The following is a 17,013-nucleotide window of genomic DNA, read 5'->3' on the forward strand; positions in this document are numbered from 1 at the left end:
AAATTGCGACCTGTAGTTTGATTACAAGGTTTACAAGCCCTATTCGGGGGTTCAGTTGTATGGGGGCTAGATGAGAAAATGGACCGATGTTAACCATTTTCAATAGGCTTCGTCTCTGGGACAATAGAAGATCATGTGCCAAATTTCATTGAATTATCTTCAAAATTGAGACCTGTAGTTTGATTACAAGGTTTACATGGACAGACAGACGGACGGACATAGCTAAATCGACTCAGAAAATGATTCTAAGCCGATTGGTATACTTTAAGGTGGGTATAGGACCAATATTATTGTGCGTTACAAACATCAGCACAAATCCAATATACCCTCCCCACTAAAGTGGTGTAGGGTATAATTACCCTTATTCTGATAAATCTCAAAATATGAATAATTTCACTTCTCCCACATGCCCAATCAATCGATTAATGCATCATGCATTTCCCTTCGATCATGTTTCCGATTTCCCCGCGGTTGATTTAAAAAACGTAGTCCTTAAATAATGCATATGAAAAATCATTAATCATATCGATGGTTATTTTAAAATTCTATAAAACCAACTGCTATCCACTGCTATTTGTGGTTAAAAATGTATAAAAATATTAAACAATTAAAACATTTATTTATGAATCATATAAATCAATTTAATCTTTTTAGCTCGATAAGAAAATGTAATATTCAAACTCGACTAAGATTGTCTAGAACAAAAACATTATTTGATCGTGAAGAAATATGAAACTAATCAATTTATTCCTTACAATAGTAAGCTGTATTGTTGCCAGTGTAATGACTGCTCCATATAATGTAAGTTTCTTTATTTTCCTTGCTAATGCATTAGAAAATATTAATAATAAATACATATTTTTAGTTTTACAGGTTAGGTATATCTATGCCACTGTTGCCACCAGCATATCTAGGACCGGTAAGTTTTTATTCCTTACTTTTCAATGAGTCTTTAAATTAATAAATTAATTTTCAGTAATGTCAAACGCTGGTTTATAAGCCATGGACCATAGGAAATAATTTAAATTATTGTACTCATATTGTATTTAATATAAATAAATTTGTTGTAAAAAATGTTGTGATAATCCCTGCAAAATATAATTGAAGTATGTACTTCAAATTTGTCCAATTCACAATCGATGTTGTATGGTTGTATCGTAGTATGTCGTAATTTAATTATTGTTAATTTATTTATATTTGGTTTATATTTGGTTGTACGTCTGGTGCTCTTCAGTTCAAGGCACTGGTCTGCTTCACTACAACGGGGATACAATAACACCCATGGAAAATTATTACTAGACTAGACTATAGATTAGACTATAGACTAGACTATAGACTAGACTATAGACTAGACTATAGACTAGACTATAGACTAGACTATAGACTAGACTATAGCCTAGACTATAGACTAGACTATAGACTAGACTATAGACTAGACTATAGACTAGACTATAGACTAGACTATAGACTAGACTATAGACTAGACTATAGACTAGACTATAGACTAGACTATAGACTAGACTATAGACTAGACTATAGACTAGACTATAGACTAGACTATAGACTAGACTATAGACTAGACTATAGACTAGACTATAGACTAGACTATAGACTAGACTATAGACTAGACTATAGACTAGACTATAGACTATACTATAGACTAGACTATAGACTAGACTATAGACTAAACTATAGACTAGACTATAGACTAGACTATAGACTAAACTATAGACTAGACTATAGACAGACTATAGACTAGACTATAGACTAGGACTATAGACTAGACTATAGACTAGACTATAGACTAGACTAGTCTAGACTATAGACTAGACTATAGACTAGACTATAGACTAGACTATAGACTAGACTATAGACTAGACTATAGACTAGACTATAGACTAGACTATAGACTAGACTATAGACTAGACTATAGACTAGACTATAGACTAGACTATAGACTATACTATAAGACTAGACTATAGACTAGGCTATAGACTAGACTATAAACTAGACTATAGACTAGATCTATAGACTAGACTATAGACTAGACTATAGTCTAGTCTATAGTTAGTCTATAGACTAGACTATAGACTAGACTATAGACTAGACTATAGACTAGGACTATAGACTAGACTATAGACTAGACTATAGACTAGACTATAGACTAGACTATAGACTAGACTATAGACTAGACTATAGACTAGACTATAGACTAGACTATAGACTAGACTATAGACTAGACTATAGACTAGACTATAGACTAGACTATAGACTAGACTAGACTATAGACTAGACTATAGACTAGACTATAGACTAGACTATAGACTAGACTATAGACTAGACTATAGACTAGACTATAGACTAGACTATAGACTAGACTATAGACTAGACTATAGACTAGACTATAGACTAGACTATAGACTAGACTATAGACTAGACTATAGACTAGACTATAGACTAGACTATAGACTAGACTATAGACTAGACTATAGACTAGACTATAGACTAGACTATAGACTAGACTATAGACTAGACTATAGACTAGACTATAGACTAGACTATAGACTAGACTATAGATAGACTAGACTAGACTATAGACTAGACTATAGACTAGACTATAGACTAGACTATAGACTAGACTATAGACTAGACTATAGACTAGACTATAGACTAGACTATAGACTAGACTATAGACTAGACTATAGACTAGACTATAGACTAGACTATAGACTAGACTATAGACTAGACTATAGACTAGACTATAGACTAGACTATAGACTAGACTATAGACTAGACTATAGACTAGACTATAGACTAGACTATAGACTAGACTATAGACTAGACTATAGACTAGACTATAGACTAGACTATAGACTAGACTATAGACTAGACTATAGACTAGACTATAGACTAGACTATAGAATAGACTATAGACTAGACTATAGACTAGACTTATAGACTAGACTATAGACTAGACTATAGACTAGACTATAGACTAGACTACTAGACTAGACTAGACTATAGACTAGACTATAGACTAGACTATAGACTAGACATAGACTAGACTATAGACTAGACTATAGACTAGACTATGACTAGACTATAGACTAGACTATAGACTAGACTATAGACTAGACTATAGACTAGACTATAGACTAGACTATAGACTAGACTATAGACTAGACTATAGTACTAGACTATAGACTAGAATCTTAGACTAGACTACTAGACTAGACTATAGACTAGACTATAGACTAGACTATAGACTAGACTAGAGACTAAGACTATAGACTAGACTATAGACTAGACTATAGACTAGACTATAGACTAGACTATAGACTAGACTATAGACTAGACTATAGACTAGACTATAGACTAGACTATAGACTAGACTATAGACTAGACTATAGACTAGACTATAGACTAGACTATAGACTAGACTATAGACTAGACTAGACTAGACTATAGACTAGACTAGACTATAGACTAGACTATAGACTAGACTATAGACTAGACTATAGACTAGACTATAGACTAGACTATAGACTAGACTATAGACTAGACTAACCAAATTGGTGCTTTGTGAATCATCATTATTGTAGGATTTTACAATTTTTAGCTCAGACATACATACTATATTCCCACTATAGAATTATAAAGTATGAAAACTATGCATATTTATTTATTTTAATCATCTATAGTAATCCGAAGAAACTTAAACTAATGATGCGGTTTTTTCTAAAATAAATATTTCTATTGTTCATGCCCATCGCTTTTACTCATTATCTTGAGTGTGCAGAAGTTTGTAAATACTATCATTGTCAGATTTATCCTTTAAAGGTGCAGTTCGTATTGATGACATAAAAATATAATTTGTAAATAAACATAAACTGTTATAACTGTAAAATAAAGTGCTGTGCAACTATTCAGTTAAAAAAAAAAACGGAAAAATGAAAATTTTTGCAACAATTTTTATCATTGGCAGTATTCTTAGCACACTAATGGCTGCTGGTCTTGAGGGCACTGCAAAGGTAGGTTTAATATACATATGGAAGAAATCATTTTCAATTCAATTTTTAATTTTGTTTCTCTATTTTAACAGAATATTATAAATGGAACCGGTAATTTTGGTAATGTTCAAATAAGTACGGACTTTAAAGGAATGGTTAGTCAATTGTTTACGGAAATCCGAAAGGGTATACACACTTCAGAGAAAACGAGTTCTTATAAAGTACAATCTTCGAAAGTTGTTGACGCTACCAATAAAACAAGTGCTCATAAAGTCCAACATACGAAAGAAGTACATGGTAAACATAAAAAAAGTTCTTCAGATCCAGTAGATCGAAGTACAAACAAATTCTTACAGTCATTATTCGTATAAAGTTCAACCTTTGAAAGGAGTACATAATTCTAATAGATTTTTAAAAATCCACTATTATGTATTTTGAAAATTAAGTTTTAAGAATGATAACTTTTTATAGTCATATATATTTAAGAACATCCTAGATAAAAAAAAGTGATAGACCCACAATTTCAGATAAAAAAGTGATAGACCCACAATTTCATGATAACTTTTTATAGTCATATATATTTAAGAACATCCTAGATAAAAAAAGTGACAGACCCACAATTTCAGATAAAAAAGTGATAGACCCACAATTTCAGGGCTTCTCAGATATTTCTTAATATAAATTCAATATATTATTTTAGGTGATTTAATTTATTATAAAAATAACAAATGCGTAATTCCTACCCTGATCATCTAGAAAGGTGTAGGGCAATAAAAAGGTATAAATAACAAAATTATTCAATAGTATTTCAGTAATTTTTTAAGAAAAAACAAGGTACTGATGTTCCCACCGAAAATTAAAGTTTGGTTCATTGTAAGATAACATTTCTAAAAATTTTTATCCTAATTGATAATTGATTTTAAAAATTTTTTAAAAGTATGTAATTTTTTTATTTTTAATTTTTGATGTCTTTAAAGAATTTAGCGAATTCATAAACCTTATCACAGTACAGACATCCACCTTACATAAGAAATGCTACATCCAACAGTAGTGTAAATACGTCTGCAAAGGCTGCAATATAACTTTAGGCAAAACCTTAAATAAATTGCCACAAACAGATGGCAGCAGCTGTAAATTTATCAAATAATTGTCACGTCAGAGAAAATCGAGCACAAAACAAACTGTCAAAAATGACACATTGAACAACACGACACACACACAAAAGAAGAACGCAGGGAATTTTTAGCTTTCGAAAATATTTAAAGTTTTTAATTTTTCTAAATAACTAAATAATTTAAAATGGTGTTTGTAAAGAACTGGGAAGATTTCGAAATTGCTGCCGAAAATATGTACATGGCTAATCCCATGGGATGCCGCTACACCATGAAATATGTGCATACAAAGGGACACATACTCATGAAAATGACGGACAATGTTAAAGTAAGTGCAAATTGTTGTTGTTTTTGTTGTGGTTAAGGGCTTCCATAGAATACTTATTAATTTAAAACTCTTCCACTTGCAGTGCATACAATATAAAGCTGAAAACATGCCCGATTTAAAGAAAATTGAGAAATTCACCAGTAATCTAATGGGTCATATGGCTTCCAAGGAATAAAACACAATTCCTAGCCCAAAACCCAACAACAATATTCCTCAACAAACAAACATCTTACATCTAAACAAACTAGGAAAAATGTTTTAACGTGTTAAGTCATCTTTTGAGTCCAGTGTAAGAGGAGCAGATTTAGTTTAAGGCATATTAATTAAAGCCGATCAAGTGGTTTCAGAGTAATTGTAAATATCCATAGTTTAAATAACATTTTTGTTAAAAAAAAAAAATTTTGTACAAAAAAATGTTAGCTTTGTTAACCACTTTATTAAATCATGTTCGGAAACACTTGGAAACGGGAGCGTCATCTGCAGCAATAAGGAAATGTTTATAATTTTATTTTAAAGTTTTTTTATATTGTTTTTTAAGAAAGCATTTTTCTTATATTTTATTTAATGCTTAATTTTTAATGAAACATTTCCATAAAATGTGCTTTTTTTGTATTCAGTTTTTTTATAAATATAAAAAAAAATTGTGAACACAAAAATTTTGCAAAAAATGGTTTTTATGAAAACTTATTATTAAATATTCTGAATTTTAAAAGTGCATTCAAAAAGTAAAATTGTTTATACCTATTGTTTAAGAAAAGTGTGTTGTTCAAATTTTAATGGATCAGATACATTTAGCATGTTGCTACTACGACAATAAATAGGTGCCTATCGTAGGTCTTACAATGAAGAGTTTCGAAATAAAACTACAACTTTTATAAAACGAAAAGATAAACTAACTACGCCAAACAAAATTAAATTTAGAAATCAAAATTAGTATTAAGAAAAAATAAATTAAAATTTGGAATTCGAACTGTTTTTTTGAGAAATAACCAATTGATTTCAATACTAATTTAAGTTTCTAAATAATTTTCCAAATTCAAATTTTTAATTCTCAATATGAATTTCTGTTTCCTCAATTTAAACTTGAAATGGTGTAGTCAATGGTAAATGGACATTGATCGATTTTTCGATCGATTGTTGCTGTAAAAATTATATTGTAAACGATTCCATACTAACAACTTTATATTGAAATCTAATTTTGACATCGATTATTGGAAAAATAATCTCTGCGAAATAAAACAAGAGAAGAATCCAGCATCTGAACAGTGACACATTTGCCCAATCTAGAACGACAAAGGTAAAAAAAAAATTGTTCGATTTTCGGGATTTTTATACAAAAGAGACCTAAGACTTCTAGTAGCATGGAAAAATCGGATATCAGAAAAAACGGGTTTTCATTATTAATAATCTTAAAATGAATATGGGCACTAAAATCAGCACTAAGCTTAACAAATACAACTAAACTATTTGTATTAAAGTTTGCAAAAAAAATTTACACTATAATGTTTAAAAAGTCAGAGTTATAAATGTGTATTGTTTTATATCAATCGGTTTTACTTAATTATTAACAAACCAAAAATTATGAAAAGTAGGCGAAATGTTTTGTTGTAGGCATGGTTATCATAACAAATATTAAAGTTTATGGTAAAAACTTTAATACACGTAACATGATTAAACCGCCTCTTTTTTGGTGGGGTGAATCTAACTCTTATTATGAACATATACATAAATAATATGAAGTTTATAGTTCTAAAATTAGAATTACTAAATGTGGCTCAGTATACTCCATGTTTGTTGAAAATGGGCAATATTTAGGCAGGATTCAATTTTGATTCCATACAAATGTCTGCGAAAACAAGTCATTACTGTTAATCATGAAATGGGATAAAACATTGCCGTACCTAAATGTCCTACTATAAAGAATGGCGAAAAATGTACCTTTAATTTCCATTCCTATATTCACAAAACATAAATTAAAATAATTTTCAATCCCTGCTTTTAATATCGTTAAACAAATTTAAAATACAACTGAAAACATAGCCGGCTTACAGTCCATTTTAAGACGCCGACAAAATTTTAAATGACAGCCGCCGTCGTCTTTAATGTTTGTCGTCGCAGGTTTCTGATTACACACCAAGAAAATTTTTCACGTCATACGGGTATCTGCGAAGAAATATTTATTATAAATGTTAAAATAATAAGAAATATTAAAGAAATTTTTACAAAAGTGTTTTAAAAATGATAGTTAAACGTCACAGCTATAAAGTGCAATAAAATTTAAGATGAAATATAAATAAATAAAACGAAAATTTGCAAAAAGAAAATCTAGTCATAATTTTTTTTCTTCTCACCCCAAAAAATATCCACAATACCAATAGAGCACAACACACATAGCAGTTGGAAAAAATCTATCTTTAACTACCTTGAATTTGACAACAACAGCAACAAAGTTTAATAGAAAAAGATTCGTCAGCAAGTGAAGAAAAATAATTGGCATGAAAAAATGACGAAGAAAAAAAGGTGTTAAAACAAAAATCAACAAAAAATAGTGTTAAATTAATTGAAATTTATAAAATAATAAATAAAATAAATCATAATTAGTAATATAAAACAGGGCATAAAGCTCCTAGTAGTGCCTGTCTGCCAGTGAGTGTGTGTTTATGTGATTTCAATACCAAAATATAACAGAGAAATACAAAAGAGAAACGAAAATAAAATAAATTGGTTTTTGACAAGGGGTTGTTTGTAAAATTCGTTTATTTTTTATACACTTGTGCATTTTCTATCCCCATATATGAGTGTATGAAAGTGTATTGTTTTATTCTTGTACATTGCTGCAACATCCCTTCTCTGCTCTCTTGTGCTGCTCCACTCTGTTTACACACTTCCCCAAACAAAGGCACATACGCCGAAGAAACGTGTGCGAGCGTGTGTGTTTACACAAGTGAGTGACTTGTATGAGAGGAGGTGGTCAAAAACAAAAACCAAAAATAGTGACAAGTGATTTTGCAAAAATAACAAAATTATAGACAACAAAATTAACAACAATAATAATATACACATCAAAATGGACAACGACGACACTTTACTCAACAATCGGGGTCCTCAGCCTGGTGCTGAGACCGTATATGGCACCGATGATAACAATATGGTGATGTCCGAAAAGGTTGGTATAACGTTTTAATTTTTTACGTTTTACTTCCTGTTCTTTTAAATTAGTTTCTTAGCAAAAAAAAGTTCCATAGCAGGTAATTAAAACTGTGTAAATATTTTACTTTTTCATACATCTTAGTTGTAGAATTCTTGATCCAAAGTTTACTTTTTCAATTAAAATGTAAATTTTTAAATGCAAAAAATTGCAAATAAGCAATTTTACAAAATCATAGTCAAGGAAATTGGTATTTGTTCCACAGTTAGCTTAAGACCTCATGGATTTAATAGATTATTTGGTAAACATTTTTGGGTTCATTTTTTGGAACATGATCTGTGGAGTTTTGGGAACTAGTTCTTTAATAGATAATTCAGTTCATAAAGATAATTTGTAGCCTCATTTGTATGTCTATCAGTCTGTCTGCAGAAATCATTATAGTACTTGTACGACTGGACTGTATATTTATCAGTACAATTTTTAAGGCAGTAATGTAGGTGATAGCCATGTTTTGAATGGGATCTAACATGGGTGCTTAAATATAAACCGATTCTACGTATTTTCTATATACATATATACCAAACGTCCGAAAGACAGACGGCTAGATTATCTTAGAATTCAATTAGTTACGCGATCAATTTTATAATGCCGAATGACAAAATCATTCCGATTTGAAAGCAAAACAATATAAAATACAAAAAGAAGATAAATAAAGAGGAGAGCAGAAACATGTCGATTCTTAAAAGGTTTCAACATGTAAGTTCTAAAGAATACACTGCCTAAAGAAAGAATTGTCAATGAATCTTTCTAAAAACCCAGTCGAAGAAATGTCGCGCGAAGATTTGACTTACGAAGACTCATAATGTTCAATAGGTGACAGGTAAAGAATGATAACTAAGGCCGCTTGTAGAGAGATTACTACTAATGGTACCAGTAATGCCAAGAGAGGCACACATGTGAGCTTTAATGACCATTTTCCAGTAAATGTCTCGCAAAAGATAATACAATAATAAGTTAGAATAGACCTAACAACCGATGAGTAATTCCAATTTACCATATCTGGTTGCAGACCTCAATTCTTTCCCATAGAATTATTACATGTCTAGTAGACATTGTGTTCCTTTTTTATCCTTTCCTGAGTATTTTCTTTCCATTAAAGCTTGCTATTAAGGAAAGTCCACTACTTTGCACTCAACTTTTTTTTAGCATAACGTTTAGTAATGTTTTTGGTACACTCAATCATTGAAGGGTGTGAAGTTAAATTCGTCGGCCAGATACGTCCCACACCACATATGTCAAATACGTTCCACATACTATAAAATTCGTTTTCAAATGAATTAAAATTTATTTTTTAATAAAACGAGCACCAAATAATATGTTTTTTAAGAAATAAAGTAAAATTATATTAAAATATATTCAAAAAATTAATATATAAAATAAAAATTAGTTAAAATAATTTTATACTCGTCAAATATGGTAGTAAAATATAGAATTTTCAAATGCAAACAACAGACACTTGGAGAAGACATGAATCGGGGTACCGGCAGAGTGGAAGTAGCCCAGGACTAGTTCTTTCCAAAAACATATAGTTTGTATGCAATTCCAGCTCTGGATAATTTTGACGAATTTTTTGAAAAATCATCAAATTTTGCCAAAAATAATGGAATTTTCAAGTGGCTCCAAAGAGCATTTGGAGAAGACATGAATCGGGGTACCGAAAAACTGGAAGTAGCCCAGGACTAGTTCTTTACAAAAATATATAGTTTATATGCAATTCCAGCTCTGGATAATTTTGACGAATTTTTGAAAAATCATCAAATTTTGCCAAAAATAGTGGAATTTTCAAGTGGCTCCAAAGAGCATTTGGAGAAGACATGAATCGGGGTACCGAAAAACTGAAAGTAGCCCAGGACTAGTTCTTTCCAAAAATATATAGTTTATATGCAATTCCAGCTCTGGATAATTTTGACGAATTTTTGAAAAATCATCAAATTTTGCCAAAAGTAGTGGAATTTTCAAGTGGATCCAACGGGCATTTGGAGAAGACATGAATCGGGGTACCGAAAAACTGGAAGTAGCCCAGGACTAGTTCTTTCCAAAAATGTATAGTTTATATGCAATTCCAGCTCTGGATAATTTTGACGAATTTTTGAAAAATCATCAAATTTTGCCAAAAATAGTGGAATTTTCATGTGGCTCCAAAGAGCATTTGGAGAAGACATGAATCGGGGTACCGAAAAACTGGAAGTAGCCCAGGACTAGTTCATTCCAAAAATGTATACTTTATATGTAATTCCAGCTCTGGATAATTTTGACGATTTTTTGAAAAATCATCAAATTTTGCCAAAAATAGTGGAATTTTCAAGTGGATCCAACGGGCATTTGGAGAAGACATGAATCGGGTTACCGAAAAACTGGAAGTAGCCCAGGACTAGTTCTTTCCAAAAATATATAGTTTATATGCAATTCCAGCTCTGGATAATTTTGACGAATTTTTGAAAAATCATCAAATTTTGCCAAAAATAGTGGAATTTTCAAGTGGCTCCAAAGAGCATTTGGAGAAGACATGAATCGGGGTACCGAAAAACTGGAAGTAGCCCAGGACTAGTTCTTTCCAAAAATGTATAGTTTATATGCAATTCCAGCTCTGGATAATTTTGACGATTTTTTGAAAAATCATCAAATTTTGCCAAAAATAGTGGAATTTTCAAGTGGCTCCAAAGAGCATTTGGAGAAGACATGAATCGGGGTACCGAAAAACTGGAAGTTGCCCAGGACTAGTTCTTTCCAAAAATGTATAGTTTATATGCAATTCCAGCTCTGGATAATTTTGACGATTTTTTGAAAAATCATCAAATTTTGGCAAAAATAGTTGAATTTTCAAGTGGCTCCAAAGAGCATTTGGAGAAGACATGAATTGGGGTACCGAAAAACTGGAAGTAGCCCAGGACTAGTTCTTTCCAAAAATGTATAGTTTATATGCAATTCCAGCTCTGGATAATTTTGACGATTTTTTGAAAAATCACCAAATTTTGCCAAAAATAGTGGAATTTTCAAGTGGCTCCAAAGAGCATTTGGAGAAGACATGAATTGGGGTACCGAAAAACTGGAAGTAGCCCAGGACTAGTTCTTCTTAAAAATATATAGTTTATATGCAATTCCAGCTCTGGATAATTTTGACGAATTTTTGAAAAATCATCAAATTTTGCCAAAAATAGTGGAATTTTCAAGTGGCTCCAAAGAGCATTTGGAGAAGACATGAATCGGGGTACCGAAAAACTGAAAGTAGCCCAGGACTAGTTCTTTCCAAAAATATATAGTTTATATGCAATTCCAGCTCTGGATAATTTTGACGAATTTTTGAAAAATCATCAAATTTTGCCAAAAGTAGTGGAATTTTCAAGTGGATCCAACGGGCATTTGGAGAAGACATGAATCGGGGTACCGAAAAACTGGAAGTAGCCCAGGACTAGTTCTTTCCAAAAATGTATAGTTTATATGCAATTCCAGCTCTGGATAATTTTGACGAATTTTTGAAAAATCATCAAATTTTGCCAAAAATAGTGGAATTTTCATGTGGCTCCAAAGAGCATTTGGAGAAGACATGAATCGGGGTACCGAAAAACTGGAAGTAGCCCAGGACTAGTTCATTCCAAAAATGTATACTTTATATGTAATTCCAGCTCTGGATAATTTTGACGATTTTTTGAAAAATCATCAAATTTTGCCAAAAATAGTGGAATTTTCAAGTGGATCCAACGGGCATTTGGAGAAGACATGAATCGGGTTACCGAAAAACTGGAAGTAGCCCAGGACTAGTTCTTTCCAAAAATATATAGTTTATATGCAATTCCAGCTCTGGATAATTTTGACGAATTTTTGAAAAATCATCAAATTTTGCCAAAAATAGTGGAATTTTCAAGTGGCTCCAAAGAGCATTTGGAGAAGACATGAATCGGGGTACCGAAAAACTGGAAGTAGCCCAGGACTAGTTCTTTCCAAAAATGTATAGTTTATATGCAATTCCAGCTCTGGATAATTTTGACGATTTTTTGAAAAATCATCAAATTTTGCCAAAAATAGTGGAATTTTCAAGTGGCTCCAAAGAGCATTTGGAGAAGACATGAATCGGGGTACCGAAAAACTGGAAGTTGCCCAGGACTAGTTCTTTCCAAAAATGTATAGTTTATATGCAATTCCAGCTCTGGATAATTTTGACGATTTTTTGAAAAATCGTCAAATTTTGGCAAAAATAGTTGAATTTTCAAGTGGCTCCAAAGAGCATTTGGAGAAGACATGAATTGGGGTACCGAAAAACTGGAAGTAGCCCAGGACTAGTTCTTTCCAAAAATGTATAGTTTATATGCAATTCCAGCTCTGGATAATTTTGACGATTTTTTGAAAAATCACCAAATTTTGCCAAAAATAGTGGAATTTTCAAGTGGCTCCAAAGAGCATTTGGAGAAGACATGAATTGGGGTACCGAAAAACTGGAAGTAGCCCAGGACTAGTTCTTCTTAAAAATATATAGTTTATATGCAATTCCAGCTCTGGATAATTTTGACGAATTTTTGAAAAATCATCAAATTTTGCCAAAAATAGTGGAATTTTCAAGTGGCTCCAAAGAGCATTTGGAGAAGACATGAATCGGGGTACCGAAAAACTGAAAGTAGCCCAGGACTAGTTCTTTCCAAAAATATATAGTTTATATGCAATTCCAGCTCTGGATAATTTTGACGATTTTTTGAAAAATCATCAAATTTTGGCAAAAATAGTTGAATTTTCAAGTGGCTCCAAAGAGCATTTGGAGAAGACATGAATTGGGGTACCGAAAAACTGGAAGTAGCCCAGGACTAGTTCTTTCCAAAAATGTATAGTTTATATGCAATTCCAGCTCTGGATAATTTTGACGATTTTTTGAAAAATCACCAAATTTTGCCAAAAATAGTGGAATTTTCAAGTGGCTCCAAAGAGCATTTGGAGAAGACATGAATTGGGGTACCGAAAAACTAGAAGTAGCCCAGGACTAGTTCTTCTTAAAAATATATAGTTTATATGCAATTCCAGCTCTGGATAATTTTGACGATTTTTTGAAAAATCATCAAATTTTGGCAAAAATAGTTGAATTTTCAAGTGGCTCCAAAGAGCATTTGGAGAAGACATGAATCGGGGTACCGAAAAACTGGAAGTTGCCCAGGACTAGTTCTTTCCAAAAATGTATAGTTTATATGCAATTCCAGCTCTGGATAATTTTGACGAATTTTTGAAAAATCGTCAAATTTTGCCAAAAATAGTGGAATTTTCAGGTGGCTCCAAAGAGCATTTGGAGAAGACATGAATCGGGGTACCGAAAAACTGGAAGTAGCCCAGGACTAGTTCTTTCCAAAAATTTTTTGAAAAAACATAAAAAGCATATGTTACACAAAATCATAAAATACATTCATACAAACGTACAAAAATTACCTTTCGATCCTCAACACTTGTGTTGTTATAAACGATCAATAAAAGAATCGACATTTTGCGAATTTTCTCAAATAATTGCTTCATTTTTTGACTTATTGTAGAGTTTTTTCAATTTTCACAACGAATACGAAAAATATTACCTGAGAATGGTTATCGTGGTAGTCAACTAGCGCGGTCAAGTAGAGTCGAAGGGACTCTACTTTTACATTATTAGTACCTGAGAATATAAAAAACACAAGAAAAAAATCGTGCTGTCATAAAAAAATTACAGAAATCATATATAAAAAACGGCTATCCCAACAACAACTTAACAGCGCCCAAAACCATCAAACCTATTGGCAGCGAAGCAATAAAATATGCATAATTTTCATGGAAAACTTACAACAATATTTTGCTACCTCCATCACTCTCATTATTTATTCACAAAATAAAATTATGAACTACCGTCAAGATAATTCTTTAAAAAGAGTTCATTGAGTGATATTTAATATTAACAAAAGTGAAAAACAATATGAAAGAAATGTTTATTTTTTATTGAAAGTATTTTATTTATACGTAAAAACTGTTAACGAAAATTCAAATCAAATACTGAACAACAGAAGTTGATTTTTTAAATATTTTTCATAATAAGAATAATAGTATCGACCTGAAACTACCTACATTTTACGCAAAATTTGATGATTCTTCAAAAAATCGTCAAAATTATCCAGAGCTGGAATTGCATATAAACTATACATTTTTGGAAAGAACCAGTCCCGGGCTACTTCCAGTTTTTCGGTACCCCGATTCATGTCTTCTCCAAATGCCCGTTGGATCCACTTGAAAATTCCACTACTTTTGGCAAAATTTGATGATTTTTCAAAAATTCGTCAAAATTATCCAGAGCTGGAATTGCATATAAACTATATATTTTTAAGAAGAACTAGTCCTGGGCTACTTCCAGTTTTTCGGTACCCCAATTCATGTCTTCTCCAAATGCTCTTTGGAGCCACTTGAAAATTCCACTATTTTTGGCAAAATTTGGTGATTTTTCAAAAAATCGTCAAAATTATCCAGAGCTGGAATTGCATATAAACTATACATTTTTGGAAAGAACTAGTCCTGGGCTACTTCCAGTTTTTCGGTACCCCGATTCATGTCTTCTCCAAATGCCCGTTGGATCCACTTGAAAATTCCACTACTTTTGGCAAAATTTGATGATTTTTCAAAAATTCGTCAAAATTATCCAGAGCTGGAATTGCATATAAACTATATATTTTTAAGAAGAACTAGTCCTGGGCTACTTCCAGTTTTTCGGTACCCCAATTCATGTCTTCTCCAAATGCTCTTTGGAGCCACTTGAAAATTCCACTATTTTTGGCAAAATTTGGTGATTTTTCAAAAAATCGTCAAAATTATCCAGAGCTGGAATTGCATATAAACTATACATTTTTGGAAAGAACTAGTCCTGGGCTACTTCCAGTTTTTCGGTACCCCAATTCATGTCTTCTCCAAATGCTCTTTGGAGCCACTTGAAAATTCCACTATTTTTGGCAAAATTTGATGATTTTTCAAAAATTCGTCAAAATTATCCAGAGCTGGAATTGCATATAAACTATATATTTTTGGAAAGAACTAGTCCTGGGCTACTTCCAGTTTTTCGGTAACCCGATTCATGTCTTCTCCAAATGCCCGTTGGATCCACTTGAAAATTCCACTATTTTTGGCAAAATTTGATGATTTTTCAAAAAATCGTCAAAATTATCCAGAGCTGGAATTACATATAAAGTATACATTTTTGGAATGAACTAGTCCTGGGCTACTTCCAGTTTTTCGGTACCCCGATTCATGTCTTCTCCAAATGCTCTTTGGAGCCACTTGAAAATTCCACTATTTTTGGCAAAATTTGATGATTTTTCAAAAATTCGTCAAAATTATCCAGAGCTGGAATTGCATATAAACTATATATTTTTGGAAAGAACTAGTCCTGGGCTACTTCCAGTTTTTCGGTAACCCGATTCATGTCTTCTCCAAATGCCCGTTGGATCCACTTGAAAATTCCACTATTTTTGGCAAAATTTGATGATTTTTCAAAAAATCGTCAAAATTATCCAGAGCTGGAATTACATATAAAGTATACATTTTTGGAATGAACTAGTCCTGGGCTACTTCCAGTTTTTCGGTACCCCGATTCATGTCTTCTCCAAATGCTCTTTGGAGCCACATGAAAATTCCACTATTTTTGGCAAAATTTGATGATTTTTCAAAAATTCGTCAAAATTATCCAGAGCTGGAATTGCATATAAACTATACATTTTTGGAAAGAACTAGTCCTGGGCTACTTCCAGTTTTTCGGTACCCCGATTCATGTCTTCTCCAAATGCCCGTTGGATCCACTTGAAAATTCCACTACTTTTGGCAAAATTTGATGATTTTTCAAAAATTCGTCAAAATTATCCAGAGCTGGAATTGCATATAAACTATATATTTTTGGAAAGAACTAGTCCTGGGCTACTTTCAGTTTTTCGGTACCCCGATTCATGTCTTCTCCAAATGCTCTTTGGAGCCACTTGAAAATTCCACTATTTTTGGCAAAATTTGATGATTTTTCAAAAATTCGTCAAAATTATCCAGAGCTGGAATTGCATATAAACTATATATTTTTAAGAAGAACTAGTCCTGGGCTACTTCCAGTTTTTCGGTACCCCAATTCATGTCTTCTCCAAATGCTCTTTGGAGCCACTTGAAAATTCCACTATTTTTGGCAAAATTTGGTGATTTTTCAAAAAATCGTCAAAATTATCCAGAGCTGGAATTGCATATAAACTATACATTTTTGGAAAGAACTAGTCCTGGGCTACTTCCAGTTTTTCGGTACCCCAATTCATGTCTTCTCCAAATGCTCTTTGGAGCCACTTGAAAATTCAACTATTTTTGCCAAAATTTGATGATTTTTCAAAAAATCGTCAAAAT

General features: G+C 32.0%; 3 protein-coding genes and 1 long non-coding RNA gene across 16 annotated transcripts in view; all 4 read left to right on the plus strand.

Annotated features, from left to right (window-relative positions):
- Positions 1-651: 651 nt before the first annotated feature.
- On the plus strand, positions 652-1,136 carry LOC119604188. Its single transcript, XR_005231484.1, has 3 exons — positions 652-801; positions 866-919; positions 977-1,136. It is a non-coding gene; the product is annotated as an uncharacterized LOC119604188 (long non-coding RNA).
- Positions 1,137-3,808: 2,672 nt separating this feature from the next.
- Positions 3,809-4,793, plus strand: LOC119604175. The gene is made up of 2 exons (XM_037956647.1): positions 3,809-4,031; positions 4,103-4,793. Exons 1-2 carry the CDS (start codon positions 3,951-3,953, stop codon positions 4,379-4,381), a joined length of 360 nt encoding a protein of 119 aa, XP_037812575.1. The 5' UTR covers positions 3,809-3,950; the 3' UTR covers positions 4,382-4,793.
- A 390-nt stretch (positions 4,794-5,183) lies between these two features.
- LOC119604195 (signal recognition particle 9 kDa protein) lies at positions 5,184-6,336 on the plus strand. Its single transcript, XM_037956658.1, has 2 exons — positions 5,184-5,450; positions 5,533-6,336. The coding sequence occupies exons 1-2, from the start codon at positions 5,310-5,312 to the stop codon at positions 5,623-5,625; spliced, it is 234 nt and encodes a 77-aa protein (XP_037812586.1). The 5' UTR covers positions 5,184-5,309; the 3' UTR covers positions 5,626-6,336.
- Positions 6,337-7,559: 1,223 nt separating this feature from the next.
- The window catches only part of LOC119604197 (JNK-interacting protein 3), a 56,426-nt gene continuing 46,972 nt past the window's right edge, over positions 7,560-17,013 (plus strand). For 7 of the 13 annotated variants that reach the window (XM_037956664.1, XM_037956669.1, XM_037956670.1 and 4 more), the window contains exon 1: positions 7,561-8,616. In XM_037956664.1, the coding sequence (XP_037812592.1) occupies positions 8,518-8,616 (99 nt within the window). In that variant the 5' untranslated portion in view covers positions 7,561-8,517. Of the gene's footprint in view, positions 8,617-17,013 lie in introns of all 13 variants that reach the window. The other 6 variants (XR_005231490.1, XR_005231489.1, XM_037956660.1 and 3 more) reach the window with 2 other exon arrangements.

Source organism: Lucilia sericata, unplaced genomic scaffold, assembly GCF_015586225.1.
Source record: "Lucilia sericata isolate MDLA Ls3-8-SP2 unplaced genomic scaffold, ASM1558622v1 Contig000368F_arrow, whole genome shotgun sequence".
NCBI lineage: Eukaryota > Metazoa > Arthropoda > Insecta > Diptera > Calliphoridae > Lucilia > Lucilia sericata.